Source organism: Phascolarctos cinereus, unplaced genomic scaffold (assembly GCF_003287225.1).
Source record: "Phascolarctos cinereus isolate Bilbo 61053 unplaced genomic scaffold, phaCin_HiC Scaffold_7;HRSCAF=346, whole genome shotgun sequence".
Lineage (NCBI taxonomy): Eukaryota > Metazoa > Chordata > Mammalia > Diprotodontia > Phascolarctidae > Phascolarctos > Phascolarctos cinereus.
In genome coordinates this window covers 124,956,276-124,979,443 of record NW_027556180.1, presented here as the reverse complement: position 1 = coordinate 124,979,443, position 23,168 = coordinate 124,956,276, and the positions used below count along the sequence as shown (strand labels likewise).

The following is a 23,168-nucleotide window of genomic DNA, read 5'->3' as shown; positions in this document are numbered from 1 at the left end:
CTAAAATCCAGAGAGATAAAATGACTTGTCCAAGGTCCTCAAGTAGCAAGTAGAAGAGCCAGGATTCAAACCCAGGTCCTCTACCTACAAACCAAAACAATTTTTAAAAAAACCCACCACCAACAACATAAGTACTAGGTTCTACCTATCTGGCATTGGCTAGAAGTGCAAGGACTACTCACAGGTACAATCCCACTCTAATCAGCATGAGAGCTTTCACCTGCTCCTTTTCTAATCTAGGTCAGTTTGTCCTTCCTTAGGCAACCAGCACCCTTCCTGAGGGCTCACCATATTAATGCAGAACTTAGTGTGGGCAACTGATAGGCAAAACTCTCTGCAGCTTTGCACTCCCAATCTCAAGAGCTCTGCCAGCCTCAGCCTCCGCAAGTGCTAGGGATTGCCCGAGTATTCCACCACACTTGGCCAAATTCAACACTCTTTCCACTAAACCCCAGTATGAGGAAAAAATTCTACAACACAAAGAAGAATATTTAGCATGGATAACTATAAAATTTTAAGAAAAATATTTTGCTACCACAAACAAAAAAGCAATCCTTAAATCCTTAAACCTGACAGTGTGCCAGGTTTTATATCTAGCAAATAAAGAGGCCCAGTCAAGGACAAGCAATAACGATGCATGCAGATTAACAAGACATGGAAGCAACATGCATTGAAGATTTTTGTTCAAACTCAGACTCTGCGAGGTTAGATACATCTCTTCTCTCAGGAAGTTTAGTATCATAGAGTTGGAAGGCCTTTCCCTATCTAATTTAACACTCTTGTTTTACAGATAAGAAAACTGAAGTACAAGAAAGTCAAATGACTTACAGAAGGTCAAGGGATTTAAATCTAGGTACTCTAGCTCCAGAGCCAATATTTTCTGTTACTTTATCACAGAAGTCTTTCCTTCTGGAAAATGGGAGTAATTACTATGAAGTGCTTCGCAAATTTTAAAGGACTATATGTCAATTATGACTTAACTAGATAACTTTTTCAGCTCTCATACATACAGAGCAAGTATAACGATTAAGAAAGCAAAATTATGAACAGGCAAAGGTCTAAGCATTTAGGCAATGAGTCAGTCAGAGAAAGTTAAAGGAGATGATTTTTAAGAGCGATTTGACAATGAAAGTAAGACAATCTGATGGCAAAATAGAACTATTCTACACAGAATATTGTCTAGGATAAAGGTTGGAAATAGTAAATAATTTTTTGACAAATACATAAAATGAGAAAATTCTGAAAAAAGTACAAAAATAGAATAATCAGGAAGGTATGGCTTTAGGGAAAGTAAAGTATGATAGCATGTTCTATGCTACCCACAGCACTCTGGGGCCTCCCTAGGAATCACTTACACTGTTACATTTCATGTGACCATCATACATGAAATGCCACAAAGTTGCAACAGAAAGAACAACCAGATACACAAACAACATATTAAGTTGTTCCTTTCTGGAAAAAAGATACAGTCAGAGAAGTAAAGCAAAAGAGTTGCAAACAGCAATAAACTCAAAAATTCATAGCTTCAAACCAAACAATTATTATCCTAAGCATACAGCAGAAAAAGTTATACAACCACCAACTACCAATAAAATCTTTTTTTAAAAAATGGGATTCTGTATACAAGCGTACATTTCCCCTGTCTCATAAAAGCTAAATATACCTAATCAGAGATAAACATAAAAATTCTTAAATCACCTGCAGTCGCAGCTGCTTCCACAGTAATGCTACTGTAAGGTGGAGGAGAAGTCTCAGGTTCAAGTACAGGTCCAGAAGAAGTTCGTGCTATCTGTGTTGAGGGTGATGGTGGCTCAACAGCAGGTGATTCTGAATTATCATCTTCATTATGAAGCTAAAGAAAAAATGAAAGTCATTAAATATAATCAAAGAAAATGTAAGTAACTGAACGCCAAAGTGTAATTTCTTCTGAGAACCTCTAAAATAATGTTAAATTTATCTAATTCCGAAGATTATTAAACTAAAGAATACTTAGAAAAGAGCCATTAACAAATATGGTCTTTTACTTTCCAAATATAAAAAGTTAAAGCCAAGTTACATAAATTTGTTTAATAAAAAAAAAAGGAAGCTGATTCCAAGGTACATTCTCACCATTCCTCCAAAATACGTTGTAATTTCCCAACCCTGCCATCACACTAACAAGACAATCTATCATAAATGAAGCTGAAGATAGTCACTATGAAAAAATAAAATCTACCATGCGATATTATCTGCAATACAGTTTTATGTATGATAAACTTATAGTATAATTGATTCCAAAGGTAACTAAGCAGATAAAAAAAAGTAGGACTTTCACTTTTAATAAAAAGTTCATTTGGCAAAATGACAAATTCTGACACTTGGCAGATCTGGCATTTCAAGGTCACTTTTTGGAGTCAAAATTCAAAAGAGAAAAAAAATATCAATGTGAGCTAAACACATCAATGAGTTGTGAAAGGTGTTTAAACAAGATCATTTCCTGTTAAAGATGGCAATATGAAAATCCAGTTCTTCCACATGAATAAAACCAGGACATAAGTAGGTCAACAAGCCAGGATCCTACCAACACAAAACAGAATCATTTCAGAGGGACCAAAACCATACCATTTTGGGTGAAAGATCTGGGCAACGGAAAAGAAAGCAAAGCTTGGACCTGGGACAAAATCCCAAATCAGAGACTGAGATTGGAGTTACGAGTAAGAAGACAATGAATACTATGAAGAAATATTATGAATCAAAAGATGACTAACACATACAACCAGAATAAGGCAGTAATTCCTAAACTATAATCAGAGCTTCAAATAATAATAATAATAATAATAATACAGCTTGGCCACAAGAATTGTGTTAGTACTTGTAAGAAATAAAGCAAGATTAAAATCAAATCAAATCATAAATGAAATAAGAACTGTAGAGGAAAGAATTGGAAGGAAAATGTATAATTTGGAAAAGAAAGCAGAAAACCTTGTACAAGTAACAGATCCTCTAGAAATTAAAATAGAATAAATAGAACTCAATGACTCCAGGAGACAAGAAATATTAGACAAAAACAAAAGGCTAGAAAAAAAATAAAAGAAAATCATTGGTTTTCCCCCCAAACCATGACCAAACAAAAAAGCTAAATACCATACTTCAAGAAATAATAAATGAAAATAATCAAATGGAAAACTCCCAGAAATGTCATCACCAAAATCAAAGGAAAAATACTGCACACAGCCAGAAAGAAAGAATTCAATGAAATATAGTTAGCATTATACAAGATTTGGCAACTACTATTTAAAATAAGAGAGTATGTAAGGTAGATTTTGTTATTCTCTTTTAGATAATAGTTCCCAGGATTCATGGCCATAACAATCTATTAGTTCCCAGGCTCATGGCTTGTAAATAATTTCTACTGAGTCTGTGCAGTGAGATATAACCATGAGATAATGTAAACAAACATTTGTGCTTAAATTGTAAACATCCACTGCACTTGTGCTGTGCTAAGTCATCATGATATCAGCCAAAGTTATTGCAAACTTGTGAAATTATTGCTGGCAAATTGCCTTCTTTGTGTGCTCCTCTATAAATCAAGTGAGCACTGGTCAGTAAGTGGAGGATTTGGGGAATATGCCAGCTGAAAGCTGTGTGTGCCTTGACCTGCCCCTATCAAGGCTTGGGGGAAATGTGACAGTGTAATGATGTGCTTGCCTCAAACAGCCTCCATTGAGGCTCAGGGGGGAACGCACAAGCTGGAATGCTGTGTGTGCCTTGTTCAGCCTCCATCAAGGCTTGGGAGGATTTGTGAATGTGTGTGCTTGTCTTGATTGGCCCCCCATTGAGACTCAGGGGATCCTGTAGGAGTTGTACTCCTACTACTCTTGCCTGCCCCTTCGAGAAGAGTAATTAGGGGAAGCTGTAGGAGTTGGTGCTCGCATTATCAGAAACCCACTGAAAAGAAGAATAAATTTGTTAACTTCTCATTATGTCTCTGTTCCTGTACAGATCAAGAGTAAACCTGCTAGATCTAAACATACTATTTGCTCTTTTTTTTCTTCTGTTTTGTTTTGTTTCTTCTTTCCTGTGGTTCCTCCTATTGCTTCTAATTCTTTTTTACAACATGACTAATGTGAAAATACGTTTAATAGAAATGTACATGTAGAGGCTATATCAGATTTCATACCATCTTGGGGAGGGAGAGTGGGAGAAATATTATAGTCAAATCCTGAAATCCCCAGATCAAGGACAAAATATTATGAGCAACAAGAAAAAAACAATTTACGTATGGCAGTACTACAATTAGAATCACACAAGACCTAGCAGTGGCGACACTAAAAGATCTCAGATCTTGGAACACTATATATCAAAGAGCAAAAGAGCTGAGCTTCTGGCCAAAAATATCATACCCAGCAAAGCTAAGCATAATTCTGAATGGGAAAAAAGAAAGAATACTTAATGAATTGTCAGACTTTCAGGACTTTGTTATGAAAAAAAAAAAACCTGAACTCGATAGAAGATTTGACATACAAGAGCCAAGAAAAATATAAGGTACATGCCAATGACCAATTACAAAGGACTCAATAAGGATAAAATGTTTACCTTTTATGTATGTAAAATGTAAAACCTATTTCTAAGATTGTTACTAGTAATTAGATACCTTATAAGAAAGATTGGGGTAGACCCAAGTATGATATGACTTCAAATAGTAAAACTGTTCAAGAGTACAATTTCTCCTGATTCAACTCTGAACCCAACTCATTGATGGACTAATAGCTTAATAATTTCCCATTTGAAAAAGTCAAAACACATCTGCTTTAGGGACTCTTGGATCCATAAATCTAGTGTGCAACAAGTTGGCTATGATCTAAATTCTACTACCTTCCTTTGCTACACTTTTCCATTCTGGAAACTTCTACCCATGCCATAGCCACCTGGGCCTCAAAAGTCAGTCCTAGCAGTTCCCTAATGGTATAATCAAAGATAGGAGACCAAACAGACAAACAAGAAACTACACTCTTCTTTATAAAATTGCTAACCCTCATATTTGTCTCTTAGAAGCTCTGATGTGAAAGATACTAGGCAAAATACTAAGAGCTTGGCAATCTAAGGTATTAAGTCTTGAGGAAAGCCTTTCAAAGGCTTCCATCTCTGTTCTCCTTCTCCTGTGGCCTTAAGATAAACTGCAATCAAGACCTAGCAACCACCTTCCCCCACCCCCAGCAACTGAGATCCAATTGTATTGTTCACCTTTAGTATTGAGACGTGGATATATACTCTGCCTTTTCCTCTCTTCCACCTTGAACCTGGGCATTTCAAGATGAAAGCCTTTCCTTGGACTTGAAGTCAAAGGACCTGGCTTTGAAACCCAGGGCTCTGCAACTTACTCTCTATGTAACACTGAACAAGTCACTCAAACTCTCTGGGTTTCAGTTTCCCCAAATGTAAAACATTTGAATTAGATAGTATCTAAGGATCTTTTTAGCTCTAATCTAAGATCCTATTGGTAAAAACGGACCCCCTATTAGAGACCTACCTTCAGAATACATGCTCAAGCTACCTCCTCTTTGAAAACTTCTAATATGCAAAGCAGCTAAAACAGACTGGGAAACTGTCCATCAGTATTAATACAGCTGGGCAATAACGTAATTTTCATCTATTTTTTTTCTTTCCAGAGCAAATGGTTAGGCCTGTCTCTAGCAAATGGCTATGGAGTTCACTGAAAAGGCTTTGTATTTTTTCAGGATTCAGTGAAATTAGAATAATAAAAGCGCCAAAGTAGGTCTAAGGACAGCAATTAACAAAGATTACTTTCTCTCAAAGATTACACAATAAAGACATAAATGAAGAGAGGTCACACAAGAGCCAGAAAAGTTATGCTTGTAATAGTAAAAGAACCACATCAAGGCCTCTAGCATACTTGGCAGATCTTATATGAAGAATGTTTTGAAAGATATAGAATGAAAATATGATCATAAATCTAGAGCTGGACATACGAAAGGGTTGCTATCTGCACTAATACAAGGGCACAAATCAAAATATCAAAGTAAGTTTTTATTAATTATTTTTTGTAAAGAGCCATTTACATGAGACCTTCTCTCTAGTCTAGGCTGATAGATACTAAATTTCTATACTCAATTTCATCAGATTTGATCAGACAAATAGAAAAGTGAAATGAATGGCAGAGAATGTAGCAATTAGTGGACAGCTACCAGACAAGGAGAAGGAGTGGGGAGTATTTAACTCAGAAGTAATATCTCAAAGTTTATAAGACAGAGAGCCATGAAGGGAAAGGAGAAAATAAAGAACAATGCCTATAAGGTAGGAAAGGGAGGTTATCCTTAAACTAGAATGAGCTATCGATAATCACTGTTTCTTATTTCTTACCTCCCATTAACTCTTCATACTCATTCTCAGGTTAAACATTTTCTTAGTTGGCTTTTCTCAGTTCTCATCCTTCTTTACCTCTCTAGCTGACATCCTCCTTGTATTCCAGATCTTCTCTCTTCCTTGGATTTTCATGACATTGTTCTCCCTTTTCTCCTACCTCTCTGACTTCTCAGTCTCCTCTGCAGAATCATCACCCACATCCTGTTCCCTATGTATATGTATACAAGAGGACTCAGTCCTAGGCTCTCTTTTTTCTCTTTTCATGATTATTTGGTGATTTGATCAGGTCTAATAGTTTCAATTATTTCTATGTCGATGACTCCAAAGTAGGGATGGGGAACCTGTGGCCTGCTCCAAAGTTTATATATCTAGCCCTCTTCTGTCTCCTGAACTCCAAATAATAAATCAGCCAACTTTCACTACAGACTGATGTGCCAGGCACTAGCCTCAGTACTGAGGATGCAAGTACAAAGAATGAAACAATCCCTAATAACAATGAACGTACATTCCAACAGAGAAAACAAGAAGTACATAATAAATATATGCATAAAGATAAAGTTAATACAAAGTTGTTGATTACAAGATAGTTTTAAAAGGAGGCACTAGCATTTGGGAAGATCAGGAAAGGTTCACGCAAAAGATGGAGCCTGGATGTGCCTTAAACAAGATAGGGACTCTATGGGGTGGAGTTAAGAAAGGAATTTATTCCAGGTATGGGGGATGTAGTGTCCTGTGTTAAGAATAGACAGACCAGGAAGGCGGAGCCAAGATGGCAGAGTGAAAGCAGCAACTTGCTTGAGCTCTCCCCCAAATCCTTCCAAATACCTATAAAAATGGCTCTAAACAAATTCTAAGGCAGCAGAACCCACAAAAAGACAGAGTGAAACAAATTTCCAGCTCAAGACAACCTGGATGATTGATCACAAGGGTATATCCAGCCGGGCTGGGAGTGAAGCACAGCGTGGACGTGCAGGCCGCAGTGAACTTGGAGCAGGCCTCCGAGGACTGAATCGGCAGCCATGGCAGTTTCCAGACTCCTCAATCCACGAATGCCAAAGGCAACTCAGAAGGTCAGTGGGGAAAAAGCGGTGCTCAGAGAGGAAGGCGGGGTCTCAGCTCCATTCCCCAAGAGCGCGGCCCTGGGGTGGGCAGCTGCTTCCTGAGCTTCCAGCCCACAGACTGAGGGGGAATCAAGTGGCTGATCAGAGGGGTATTGCAGAGATCTCTCTGCTGGTGCTGAGGCAGGAATCTCTTACTTTGCCCGTGCTTGGATCTGAGTCACAGTTCTGGACAGGGGTCCTGGGGTGAGGAGGAGAGCTGGTACAGTGGAGCTTGTAGTGGCTGTGGACAGCAAATCTTCCTCACAGTTCCAGGACAGAAAGGAGTGGCCAGGAAAGGAGTAAACACCTCACCCCTTATCATACCACCTTGCAAGAAATGAAAATTTACAGGTCCCTACAAGTATCTCTGAAAACAGCTATATAAACCCCCGAAGCTTGGGACAGTACATTCTCCACATTGGAAGCAGACTCTTACCTTAACAAAGAGTTTAAAACTCAAGGAATTGGCTGAGAACATGAATAAGCAGTGCAAAAAGAGTCAGACTATATTATCTTACTTTAGTGACAAAGAAGATTAAAATATACAACCAGAACAAGACAACAAAGTCAAAGCTCTTACATTCAAAGCCTCCAAGAAAAATATGAATCAGTCCCAGGCCTTAGAAGAGCTCAAAAGGGATTTTGAGAAGCAAGTAAGAGAAGTAGAGGAAAAACTGGGAAGAGAAATGAGAGTGATGCAAGAAAATCATGAAAAACAAGTCAACAGCTTGCTAAAGGAGACCCAAAAAAATACTGAAGAAAATAACACCTTAAAAAATAGCCTAACCCAAATGGCAAAAGAGGTCCAAAAAGCCAATGAGAAGAAAAATGCCCTAAAAAGAAAAATTGGCCAAATGGAAAAGGAAGTCCAAAAGATTACTGAAGAAAATACTTCCTTAAAAATTAGAATAGAGCAATTGGAGGCTAGTGACTTTATGAGAAATCAAGACACTGTAAAACAAATCCAAAAGAATGAAAAAATAGAAGATAATGTGAAATATCTCATTGGAAAAACAACTGACCTGGAAAATAGATCCAGGAGAGAGAATTTAAAAATTATTGAACTATCTGAAAGCCATGATCAAAAAAAGAGCCTAGACATCATCTTTCAAAAAATTATCAAGGAAAACTGCCCTGATATAGTAGAGCCAGAGGACAAAATAGAAATTGAAAGAATCCACAGATCTCCTCTTGAAAGAGATCCCCAAAGGAAAACTCCTAGGAATACTGTAGCCAAATTCCAGAGTTCCCAGGTCAAGGAGATAATTACAAGCTGCCAGAAAGAAACAATTCAAATACTGTGGAAACACAATCAGGATAACACAAGATTTAGCAGCTTCTACATTAAAGGATCGCAGGGCATGGAATATAATATTCTGGAGGGCAAAAGAGGTAGGATTACAACTAAGAATTACCTACCCAGCAAAACTGAGTATAATCCATAAAAATGGTCATGCAGTGAAATAGGAGACTTTCAAGCATTCTTGCTGAAAAGACCAGAGCTGAATAGAAAAGTTGACTTTCAAATACAAGACTCAAGTGGAACATGAAGAGGTAAACAGGAAAGAGAAATCATAAGAGACTTATTAAGGTTGAACTGTTTACATTCCTGCATGGAAAGATGATATTTATAACTCATGAGACCTTTGTCAGTATTAGGGTAGTTGGAAGAAAAAAATTATATGGATGGATGGATGGATAGATAGATAGATAGATAGATAGATAGATAGATAGATAGATAGATAGATAGATGGATGGATAGATAGATAAGATAGATGGCACAGGGTGAGTTGAAGATTAAGGGGACATATCTGGAGAATAAAATTAAGGGATGAGAGAGGATGATACTCGGAAAAGAAGAAAGGGAGAGGTAGAATAGGGTAAATTATCTCACAAAAAAAAAACAGAAAAGTCTCTTACAGTAGAGGGGAAGCAGGGGAAGGTAAGAAGAAATGAGTGAATCTTATTCTCATAGGATTTGGCTTAAGGAGGGAATAATATACACATTCAACTGGGTAAGGAAATCTCTCTTACCCTATGGGAAATAGGGGGAGAAGGGGACAAGAGAGCAGGGGGATGATAGAGAGGAGGGCAGATGGGGAAAGGAGTAAACAGAAGCAAATACTTCTGAGGAGGGACAAGGTCAAAAGAAAGAATAGAATAAATAGGAGGGCAGGATAGGATTAAGGGAAATAGAGTTAGTTTTTCACAACATGTCTACTATGGAAGTGCTTTGCATAACTGCACATGTATAACTTATATTGAGTTGCTTGCCTTTTCAATGAGGGAGGGTGGGGAGGGAGCAAGGGAGAAGATTTGAAACCTACAGTTTTAAAAACATATGTTTAAAAAAATGTTTTCACAATGCTACTGGAAAATAAGAAATACAGGAGAGTCTGTCCTGCCCTACAGGAAAATAGAAGCGGAAGGGGATAAGAGAAGGGGGGAAGAGATAGAAGAGAAGACAGACTAGGGGAAGGGATATTCAGAATGCATGCCATCTTGGGGTGGGGGGAGGGGTGAGATGGGGTGAAAATTTGGAACTCAAAATCTTGTGGAAGTAAATATTGAAAACTGAAAACAAATAAGTTTATATATATAAAAAAAGAATAGACAGACCAGTTTGTCTGAATCACAGAGGGGCAGGAAGGAAGGAGAATAATGTACAATGAGGCTAGAAAAGATAGATTGGGGTTCAGTACATAAAGCTTAAAACCTAACCCCAGAGGTAATAGGGATCAATTGGAGTTTACCGAGTAGGAGACTTACATAGTCAGATGTACCCTTTAGGAAAATTACTTTTTCAGCAGTGTGTAGGAAGGACTAAAATGGGAAGAGAACAATCAGGAAGCTGTACAATAACCAGAGTAAGAAGCAATAAAGGTCTGAACTAAGGTAGTAGCTGTGTGAGCAGAGAAAGGCATAGGATTTGAGAGATGGACACCTCCACCTGAATGTCCCAAAGTATCTCTAATTTAATATGTCCAAATTAGAACTTATTATCCCTTAAAAAAAAGTTTAAAAAAAACCAACCTCACCCACGTGACAAATTTTCTTTTGCTGCAGAAAGCATCGCAGTAATTCTAGTTACCACGTTCACAACCTTAGGATAGCTAAAATTCATTACACTCAAACCCAAGGACTTAGGAATGCACAAAATATTCAATGTTTTTTTCTTTTGTATAACATGCTTTAATATTACCCCTTACCTCCAGTTTGGTTTCTTAGGGGAAGGGAGAGTGCCACAGGAAGGAAGGGTATAATTTATTTTCTAAAATAATTTTTTTGAGTAATACTTTATTTTTCCCCCAATTACATGTAAAGACAATTTTTAACATTCATTTAAAAAAAAATTTAGTTCCAAATTTTCTCCCTCAATGAGACAGTAAACAATTTGATATAGGTTATACATGTGAAATACAAACCCAAAGGGAAAAAAAAAACACCAAAAAGAACAAAATGAAAAATACTATGCTTTGATCTGCATTCAGACTCCATCAGTTCCTTCTTTAGATAGCATTTTCCATCATGAGTCTATTCGAATTGTCTTAACTGCATTGCTGAGAAGAGCTAAGTCTATCAAAGTTGGTCATCACAATGTTGCTGTTACTATGTACGATGTTCTGGCTCTGCTCACTTCACTTTGCATCAGTTCATGTAAATCTTTCCAGGTTTTACTGAAATCAGTTTACTTGTCATTTCTTATAGCACAATAGTATTCCATTACAATCATATACCACAACTTGTCAATTCTTCACCACCAAAATTGAGCTGCTATAAATATTTTTGTTACATGTGAGTCCTTTCCCCTTTTATGATCTCTTTGGATATAGATCTAGTAGTGGTATTGCTAGGTCAAAGAATATGTACACTTTTATAGCCCTTTGGTCATAGTTCCAAATTGTTCCCCAGAATGTGATCAGTTCATAGCTCTACCACAATGCCTTGGTGTCCCAATTTTCTCACCTCCCCTCCAACATTTATCATTTTCCTTTTCTGTCATATTAGCTAATCTGATGGCTATGAAGTGATACCCCAAAATTGTTTTAATTTAGGTATTACTCTAATCAATAATGATCTAGATTATTTTTTCATGACTACAGGTAGTTTTGATTTCTTCATCTGAAAACTGCTTATTCATATCCTTTGACCATTTATTGACTGGGGAATGACTTGTATTCTTATAAATTTGACTCAGTTCTCTACATATTTGAGAAATGGGGCCTTTATCAAAGACACTTGCTGTAAAAATTGTCCCCCAGCTTTCTACTTTCCTTCTAATCTTGGCACTATTGGTTTTGTTTGTACAAAACCTTTTTTTTATTTAATATAATCAAAATTATCTATCCATTTTACATCTGGTAATGCTCTCTATATTTTCTTTGGTCTTCAATTCTTCCCTTCTTCATAGATCTGACAGATAAACTATTCCTTGCTCCCCTAATTTGCTTGTGATATCACCCTTTATGTTTAAATCATGTACCCATTTTGACTTTATCTTGTTACATGGTATAAGATATTGAAGAAAAGGTATAATTTTTTTAAAGCTTTTAAATTTATTTTAAACTTTAAGTACAAAATATGAAAAGAAAAAAAACATTGCCATGTACACAGTAGAACATAAGAATTCTATATAAAGCAATAAATTTCCATTTCAAAAAAACCTATATAATACTACATATTGTTTTCAAAGCTGTCTAGCTTTTCTTTGCTTCTTTGTAGGTTTTCTTTTATTCTGTGCTATGTACTTTTTACTTTATTTTATTTTTTCCCCTCCTCCCTCCACCTCTACCAAAGAAGGCTACAATTAAGTACAGACATATATATATATATATATATATATATATATATATATATATATATATATATATATATATATACACACATTATATATATATACACATATATATATATAATATATATATATAATATATATATATACACACATTATATATATATACACATATATATATACACATATATATTGCACATATAGACACACATTTATAAACATATATATGCACATTCATACACATATATGTTAAGACCATACTATGCTTACCAGCATCATCTTTCATAAATCTGTCTTTCCATGTTTTTCTAAACCAACCAGCTCATCATGTCCTACATCACAGCAATATTCCAACCCAATCACATTCTACCTGAGAGATTATCAATGACATATGTCATGATGGGTTTCACATAACTACCACCCCCCACACATATATGTATGAATATGGCCCACTATACACTTTATCAGGCAATTTCAATTCAGTTTGAATACAGTATTGTGCCTGTGACAATCTGGTTAGTTTTATAAATTATGTTGGCCCTGTGGAGACATCAGTTTTGAAAAATCTTTTAAATTTAATATGATAGATCAAGGAAGGTGACTAGTTTGCATTTAGAAAATTGTGCTATACTTACAACAATCTCATGATGCTGAAACAAAAGCTCAACGTTCTCATTCTCCCAGTGTTAACATGTATCTATGAATCACCTTAACACAATCTCTTACCAACTAAAATTGCAGAAGAACCAAAGGACAGACATGTGGTGAACATATTTACTGCCACATGTTATCAAAAACTCACATGCAAGAAGAGGCATAAAAGATAGCACCCAGAAAATGTACAGTCAGAAAATGAGGTTAGCTTATCATGTAATGGGAGGAAGGGATAAGAAATGGATAACACTATGCTGCTCTGGTACTCAGGCAAAGTTAAAATACCTAGGAGGACTCCAGCATGCCAAGAATCACTATGGAGAATCTGTGGGTTAGCAAAGCCAAGATTATAACAGGATGGAAAAACATAAGCTGTACCAATGGAGTATCCATATCAATAAGGTTCTCTATAGTTATGAAGTATGGAAGATCAAAGAACAAATTACATCATTTACCTGATGATCTAACTTGTCTTTTGGGGAATATTTGTACAAATTTTCCCAACATTTTACTGTTGATTTGCTGTTTTACATTCTATTATTATCTCAAGTGGTAGCCTATATATGAAACCTACAAGCATGAAAACTAAGTGAGCTGTAAATAATAATGATGCAGAGCCAGTTCCTTATTCCATGATGTGACAACAGGAATACTTATCCTAGGTCTTCATGCCTTGGAGTCACTTGGGAAAATGAAAAGCAGTATAAATCTCCTAGGCCACCCAGAAAACAACTAAGACCATGAAAAGCTGGGAAATGAGTTTTATTCACATAAACATACACACAAAGCTATGCATACATGCACACACACACACACATATACACACACATACATACACACAAATATAAAACTAAGCAACTGAAATCTGGAAATAATGGGGTAGGAGAAGCAAGTGATAGCAATTTTCAAATACTGGCCAACTGGAAAAAAATATTGGACAAAATTGAGTCATAGACTTCTTCAACAGCCTATGGACCCCTTCTCAGAATCATATCATAAAAAACAGAGGATGACAAAGGAAGTGAGGTATACTGAAATATGATTATCAAAAAAATGTTAAAGAAGTCCATGGATTCTAGATTAACAACGCCTCTGCTAATTCTGTGTAATTCCAAAGCACAGTACTAAAATCAATAGGGACTATGATAGAGAGGGGATTCCAGCACTAGGTAGGAAGCTGGACTAGATGATATTCTAAGGACATTCTAGATGCTAAGAGCTAACAATGAGAGAGCCAGCCTCACAACCAGAATGACCTGGGTTCAAATGGCACTTCTGATACGTGCTGCCTATGAGACCTGCTGAGAACACCAAAGTTCTCAATGCTCTAAGCAATTTTCTAAGACCATTGATCTCAGAGAAGGTGCTCATGTGCATTGAGATATTCCTTATCTGGGAGTTCCTTATACCAATGAAATCACAGGTCACGTCCCTCACCCTATCCCTAATGCTATTTTTAAAAAATCAATATGATTTAATATAATTTATTACTTTTCATAATCTCTATCATATATCCTAGAAGACAGAGTAGATTTGTTTGTTCTAACTGTGATCACAGAGACTTTGGAGACTGATACTGCACACTTAAAAGGGTCACAAACTGTTAACCGCTCTGAGGAGACTAGAATTGAGGGACATTCCGAAGAGAATTTCAGCTTGTTCAGGAGACCTCAGTTTGTTTTTGGAGTTCCAATGACCCAAGTTTGTGGGTACCACATGCAGATGTAAAAAGGTATCTTTCTGCAGAAAAAGTGGACTGGAGACAAAGCCGGGCAAAAACAGCAGTCGGGAAGCTCAAAGTGCAGTTAACAGGTCTTTCCCTTCCGTTCCCTACTTCCTCAGAGCACAGAGGCAACCATAAGTGTGAGTCCCATTGTTTATCTCTTGTTTATTTTTTTTTGTTTCCTCATTTCTTGATACTTCTAATAAATTATAATGTCATTAATACTGATTTTGTCTGTTTGGCACTTGATGCTGAGAGGGAAAGCTGTCCATGGGAGATTAGATAGCTCAATTTTATTTTGTGGTAGGAGCCAAGCCAATTAGAGAGTATATGCTATCTTGGCAATTAATAGGAATATTACAAAGGATACCTTTTTAAGTGACTGCCTCCAAACTTAGGCAAATAAAGAATTAATAAAGCAATGTGGGGAGGTGGGGGAAGAGAAGGAAAGGGAGAAATTGTAGTTGATGTCTCTGGGCATACTGGAAATACTTTGTATCAAAACACCTATACCCCATATTTCTCAACATTAGTAATTAATTATTCAGTTAATTTGATCAATGTGCCTTGCCAACTAAGTGGTTTTCAATATTGAAAATACCTCCCACAAAAAACAGAATCCCAACTGACAGTGGTCTTACTGCTCCAAAGTATAAAGCCAATTGCTGGGGGCACCCACCAATACCAGGAAATGATCTGGGTGGCAGAACATTAATAATGGGAAAAGAGAGGGGAATTTTCCCAACAGCCACTGTGAAGCTGTTGTAAGTATCTGTTTTAAACTGTAATTTCCCCAGCACCTGGCACAGGAAAACAGCTGGCGCCTATGCAGTAATTTGGGCCAATCTCGTAACAAAGAAGGGGATGAAGTTACGTTTGAAACACAATCAGTGACTGGCTGTCATGGCAGGGATGGAATGGATTCTATCTTCCCACTGGTTGTTAACATACCCACAATGGATCATCTTGGGAACCCAACATATACAACCCACTTTGGGGATCACTGCTTTACGGAGGCAATAGACAACTTTTTTTTTTTACTACCACTGTGAGTAAAACTGTCAGTAGCAGAACAAACTGAAACCAGAACCAGAATGAGAAATTTGGGAACTAATGAAGGTTTTCTGAGTTCACCAGCAAAGGAGTCCCACTCATGGAAAGAGATTCCCCCAAAAGAACAGAAGGACAAGGGTTATATAGGTACTAATTAGTAATTAGGCAGGAGGTAAATTGAGTTCAGGGCATCTCTTGATTGAACAGGGCTTGTTATTGGGGGCTTGGGGATAAAATTGGAGGTGTGTAACAAGAAAGGGTCTTGTTTGGGTTAGCTGTTTCTCATAACCTTGCTGTTCTGGATACTTGATGTTTCAGCTCTAAGGAAAGTAGAAGCAAGGGTAGGAGCTGCAATACAAACAGGATCAGAGGCAAAGCAGAAAAACTACAGACAAAATAGAGTTGCTATAACTTTCTCAGCTACCTACACAAACCATAAAGTCTTTTAGGAACAATGTAAGGCAACATCACTTAGCTATAATCTGGCTAAAGGGTTAAACTGAATTCTGAAGATTCTCTGTGGCTGTATGTGAGTCATGGATACCAAAGGCTCTGAAGAATTAAAAGCTATAGTTACTCAAAAGATAATGGTGGGTGTGAGTAGGCTTCAGCTTATTACCAAGAAAGAATTATATGGGAGAAGCAGCATAAAGGATGTCATCAAAGTGATTTATGACTAGAAAAGAAGGTGGGCACATTGTGTAGAGAAAACAAGAACTGATGGATCCTTTGCATGTTCCACTAATATGAACATAAATGTTAGGGGGGAGAGGAAGGGGGGGAGGGGAAGGAAGGGCCCCAGCATGTTGGGAAGACTGCCTTATGAAATTTATGAGAGGACAGAAACAAGACTTGGACAGGATGAGAAGGTATAGATGGATTACTCTGCACAGTTGTTGGAAACACCAACATAGACAGAGATGAAGCCACACATCCATTAAAGAATCAAAGTGATTCCACTGACTAGCATACCAAATGACTTAGGCTGAGAATATAAACATTAATTTGGTTTAAACATTTCTATTTTTCAATATGTTTTTATAAGCTTTGTTGGTAAATGACACCAAGGTAAAAGGCTCATTTCTAGGTCATCCAGTATGCTTCATTCAGTGGGGAGGAAAACAATTCTTCTATTCTAGGGTTCTGTTTATCCCTAAACATGTTATTATATAAATGTATGTTATTGGTCACAACAGGACCTGGGCAATAAAATATGGAGATTCATCAACCCCACTAGAAAAATTTACACTAATTTGTCTTTGCATTTAGAGAGGAACATCTTATTCGTCATAAATTACTCTGCATTTTATCATGGAAGGATGATTATCCAGAGAAAGCTTTATCATTATTCAAGTATATATATATATATATATATATATATATATATATATATATATATATGTATATATATATGCATATATATATACATATATATATATATGTATATATATATATATATATATATATATATATATATATCTTAATGCTACTTGAAAAGCCAGAAATTAAAAAAACTGAATGCTGATTAAAGAAGTTTTGCTCTATAACTACTCACAAGTTATATTTTATGGTCTGAATGTATACAGTGGTAACAGACTTTTGAGCTATATTTACCAGTGTGTACACTGTAGCATTTATGAAACAAAATAGCGTAATTTATATACACATATGTGTGTATGTGTATATGTACATACAAACTTCATTACCATCTACTACCCAGAAAGAAGACAAGGATTCTAATCTAGAAAAAGTCACAATAGAGCAAAATTAGGCTCAAAGCCTCTGCTGCTCCTGTAATTTTTTTAACTGAGTTACAAGAGCAAGTTATATTAACTTTTTCCAGTGACAAAGCATTTTCACCTATTATTTCACAACACTAAGAAGTACATATTGTATTACCTCATTTTTGTAAATAAGGAAATTGGTTCAGAGAAGTTAAGCAACTTTTCTAAGGAAACAGATAACTAATAAGTGACAGAATTGGGCCTTGAACTCAGCTTTCTGACTCGAAGTCTGGTACTCTTGTTAAGGGGTTCCCTGAACTTGTCCTTTTAAGTTGCCATATTTTCCAGAAACACTGGACCCAGAGTATGCAAGAAACCTTACAAGTGTCAAGGACAAAACTGCCAGTCCCACCCCCTCATCTGACATAATTTGTTTGCACCCCAAGCTGAACTCCCTGTGTTCTTGGGAGTCGAGACAGGCGCCAGTCAGTCTGCACCAGACTGGGAAACTGCTTGTGCAGCCACGACCATTGTAGATAAGCAGACCATCATATCTTCATAGCCTAGCTAGAGATTCCTAAGGGAAAAGAATGCTGCTTTTGCCACCTTATTCATTCCTCATGATTTCTCCTCCCCTGTCACTTTCACTTAGGTGGAGATTTCTTTTTCTCCTCCTTTCTTGTCACAATTTCATAAATATGTAAGCTTCTGTTTGATTAGTGAGCTCTGTGCACATGCTTAGGTTCCATATGCATACTCATTTCTCTTGTAATAAATCTAGTTTCTTTCTCATGCCCAAAGGGCTATAAAACTGTGCATACCCTTTGAACCTGCAATACCACTACTAGGTCTATATCCCAAAGAGATCATAAAAAAGGATAAAGGACCCACATGTACAAAAATATTTATAGCAGCTCTTTTTGTGGTGGCCAAGAACTAGAAATTGAGGGGATATCCATCAGTTGGGGAATGGCTGAACAAGCTGTGGTATATGAATATAATGGAATATTACTGTGTTAAAAGAAATGATGAACAGGCAGATTTCAGAAAAACCTGGAAAGACTTACATGAACTGATGTGAGTGAAGTGAGCAGAACCAGGAGAACATTGCACACAGTAACAGCAACATTGTGCAATGACCAGCTTTAATAAAAGTCTGACATCTAATCTATATGGAATTGGCACAAACCTATTAACAATAAATCATTTCTACTAACTAAGTGAATGAAGAATATGAACAATTTTCAAAGGAAGGAGTGCAAACTATATGAAACACTCTTCAAAATCACTAATAACCAGAGAAATGTGAATTAAAATAATTCTAAGTTATCACATCCAATTGGGAAAAACCAAAAAAAATTAATTTTTGAAAGGATTGTAAGAAGGTTAACATGCTAATTCACTACTAGTAAGGTTACACACTGACACAATTATTTCAGAAAATAATTTGGGATATGAGTAAAGTTATTAAATTGATTAAATTTGAGACAGAGATTTGGCACAAGAGCCAAATCCAGAAGCCTCTGTTTTTTGTGCTGTACCTAAACTATTACAATAAAACTTTATTTCAAAGACAAACAGCAGGCAAGGTTTGGACCAATGGTCTGAGTTTGGAGAAGTTAATATTAAGAAGGAAAAGTCATTTAACTTGTGTTCTACAAAGCTGCCAAGTCTTTTTGTAAAATTTACTAATATTCTCTCCCATCAATCACTTAAATTCTCTTTAAAAGAGTACTCTTCCCTTTAGGGAATAAGATACAGTACATTCTAATACGATTGGCTATCAAGTCAAGAGCCTTAGCTGGGGGCACAGTGGATAAAGCACTTTGCCTAGACTAACAGCTGAGTTCAAATGTGACTTCAGATACTTAATTTGCCTTGGGCAGGTCTCATAACTTCTCTGTCTGAATTTCCCCAACTGTAAAATGGGGATAATAATAATAAAACATACCTATTGTTGTTCAGATCAAATAAAATAACATTTATAGAAAATGTACCACAGTGTCTGGCACTTAATAAATAAATGCTGGTTCAAGTAAAGTTATGTAGAAGAAATACGTTTTTTTCTCTTTGATTTCCATGATAAAATCAGAGGGAGTAATTCTGCTCCCATCATTTGTTTGGCATTTAAAATACAATGTCGAATAGCAGGACTAGCAATATTTATTTGCACTTCAATAGTACAAGAATATGTATTTTCATTCTGTGTGGGTAATCCCTGCATCAATGCAGACTGCATTGATAGTCTAGTACTAAAGGTGGTTCAATGAAACGCCATGGACAAAAAGTAAATCATTTAGCAGCCATGCCTCTAGTAATAAGCTACTCTATACAGATTGAGGCTAAGAAAACCTCCAAAGAAAGAAATACAATTTACAATATGGCTTTCCAGATTGGAAGAAATCTGCTAGAATAAGTTTGCACTCTGATGCCCCAACTTTCAAATCCAATATCACTTCCACAGCAAGGGAGCTACTACAATAAGACCTTAATGGAAGAACAATTTACATTTATACTGTGTTTTACCATTTATAAGCAGGCTTATATATGTCTCCCTTGATCCTAACAACAATACAACAAATACTTTGGTAAGTGCTAACATGGGCAAGAGGCAAAGTTGCATAGTGTTTAGAGAGCCAGCCTTGGAGTTGGTTCAAATCCTATTTGACTATGAGTAAATCACTTAACCCATCAGTGTCCTAAGACTATAAGCTACAGCAGAAATGCTGCTATACATAGGTTGATGGAATTTCCATACTAAAAGTTCTCCAGAAAGACGAAATCTCAGACCCAGACCATATGTCTTATCTCCTATCTGTAACATAAAAAAAATTTTAAGTAAAAAAATATGCAAAATAGTATACTATGCATTAGTCACATAAAATTAGAAATTAAATATGAAATACCCCCTGCCATTAAGGAGTAAGGAGTTATCATTCTACTAGGAGGATTCAACTACTAAAAAATAAACAAATGTAAGATAATTTGAAAAGAGAGAACATTAATAACTGGAAGGATCAGTGAAAGGTTTCACAAAAGAGATGGCAAGTGGGCTGAGCCTTCAAGCAAAATGTAGAATCACAGATAATATCATTCTCTAGACATCTAATCATGCACACCAGACTGAAATTTCCTTAAGAGACTTTCAACAATGGATCATGTTATTTTATTATTTTACCAATTTATAATTACAACCAAGTTCACTCATTTCTGAAATATCTTGTGTATCTCTGCTTCTCTACACTCCAGAAAAACACATACTCACAAGCACATACACACACAAGTACTCTAACACACACTTGACATGGCTGATGGATGAAATCACCACTGTTGACAAAGCCTGAAGTCAACAACACATGGTTGTACGATGATGCAAATGCTGCTCAGAATGTGATTTTGCTCAAAAACGCATTGTTCAGCAGTCAAATGCTTCAAGTCATGGCTTCAGGCCAAAATGTTCCATGGAAACAAACAACCAAGTCCTAAGTTTGTATTCCTGAAGCTGCATACTTGTAACTTTATGCAATAATTTTTTCTAATATTTCTCTCAGCATATCTCCAGGGAAATTAAAATTTACTCTAACAAGGTAAAATACACACACACGTGTACACACACACACACACACACACACACACACAATTTTAGAGAGCAGGAAAAGCCCTACTCCACTGCTATCATTTTATAAGTAAATTGAGGTCCTGACTTCTAGTCAAGTACTTTTTTGCACTGTACAACACTGACTTCCCAAAATCCAAAATCCATAAATACAAACATATGGTTATAATGTTTTTTATTCTATCTCAGATTCACACTAAGTGGCTGCTTCTATGTAATGTCTTCTAGGCTGCTATGAAGATTAGCAAGAACCCAGTGGATAACCCCAAGTGTTTTGTTTCGTTGTTTTTTTTTTTTGGGGGGGGGGGGTTAGGCAGTGGGGTTAAGTGCCTTGCCCAGGGTCACACAGCTAGTGAGTGTTATGTGTCTGAGGTCGAATTTGAACTCAGGTCCTCCTGAATCCAGGGCCGGTACTCTATGTACTGCACCACCTAGCTGCCCCAAGTCTCATTTTCTCCTTTAATTATAATACCTCTATCATAATAGATGAAACCATCTATAATATTACTAACCCAAAGGCAGAAATGTTATGGTCATTTTGTATTCACGGCCAAATTTCAGAATAAATATATAGTGACCACTGTCTTATAATATAGATCCCAAAATCTAGGGGAAAGGCCAAGAAAAACAGTAAGACATTCAATTCTGGGAAAGGCTACATGGTATGTGACTAATATTATGGATGGGATTAACTGACTACAAAAAACATTTCCAGAGGTAGTTATATTCTACTAAACCATTCTACAACCACACTGGTTGCCTTACCTACATATCTAAATTCACCTTCCCCACTTCAGCTCCCAAGACCTCTCCCACTTAAAACCTTTTTTCTCTTGTAAGATTTTTTGAAATTTATTTTCCCATTTAATTTTATTTTATTTTCAATTCCAGATTCCCTCCTTCCTCCATCTATTGAGAAGGCAAGAAATACAAAACCCATTGCCGATATGACATCATGCAAAACAAATTTCTACATGAGTCATATTCAGGCGATATGGGGGGAGGCTGGTTTGGTAAGGGGGGTTGGGAGGGGAGAAGGCAGAACAAGAAAAAGAAATAGAAAAAAAAAGCTTCAATCTGAACTCTGAGTCCTTCAGTTCTCTATCTGGAAATGGACAGCATTTTTCATCATAAGTCTTTTGGAACTGTAGTATGTCATTGTGTCGATAAGTTACAAAGTCTACAATTTTCTTGTTACTATTGAGGGCACCACTATACTCTCAGTCATCCAACCTTGTAACTATGGTATCATGCTCAACTTCTAAATCTCTCACCCCTCATTTTCACTGTTGGTAAATGCTGAAAATGCTAGAAATAACAGTAAGACAAGAAAAAGAAATTGAAGGCATGAACATAGGTAAAGATGAGATAAAAATTATCCCTATTTGCCAGTAACATGATTCTTTACTTAGAAAATCTTAGTGAATTAAAAAAGATACTAATTGAGACAATAACTTCAACAAAGTCACAGGCTTTATATAAATGTCAAAATTCAGCAGCACTTCTATACAAAAATAAAACCTAAGGAACAATAATAGAGAAAGACAGACCATTCTCTCTTCCCAATTTCCCTATTGTGTCAAAGATACAACCATTCTCATAGTCACCCAGTATTCTAACTGTCCATGGTACCCAATGTTACCAAATCCTGACAAATAACTGACATCTAACTCCTTCTCTCCTCTGACATTGCTACCACTCTTGTATATGTCTCCCTATCTGAAGTCACTCCCAATTCCACTCCACCTTCTACTCACCAACCAAAGTGATCTTCCTAAACTCCTGATCTAACCATGTCACCTCATATTCCCATTCATTAAACTGCCTAAGACAGGGGTGGGGAACCTGCGGCATCAAGGTCACATGTGGCCTTCTAGGTCCTTGAGGGAGGCCTTCTGACTGAGTCCAAGTTTTATAGAACAAATTCTTTTACTAAGGGGATTTGTTGGTGAAGTTTGGATTCAGACAAGAGGGCTACATGCGGCTTTGAGGCCACAGGTTCCCCACTCCTGGCCTAAGACCTTCAAAATAAAAATCATCTTTTTGGCTTTTAAAGTCCTTCATAAACTGGACCTCCCTACCTTTCCAGTCTCCTTACAATGTATTCTAAGATTCAGTCTTTGTTGTTCTTCATAAGATATCC

At 36.6% G+C, this 23,168-nt stretch overlaps 1 protein-coding gene across 1 annotated transcript in view; it reads right to left on the bottom strand.

Moving 5' to 3' along the window:
• The window catches only part of NDFIP2 (Nedd4 family interacting protein 2), a 53,269-nt gene that overhangs the window by 5,016 nt on the left and 25,085 nt on the right, over positions 1–23,168 (bottom strand). The window contains exon 2 of the mRNA XM_020973308.2: positions 1,699–1,852. Within this exon, the coding sequence (XP_020828967.2) occupies positions 1,699–1,852 (154 nt within the window). The remainder of the gene's footprint in view (positions 1–1,698; positions 1,853–23,168) is intronic.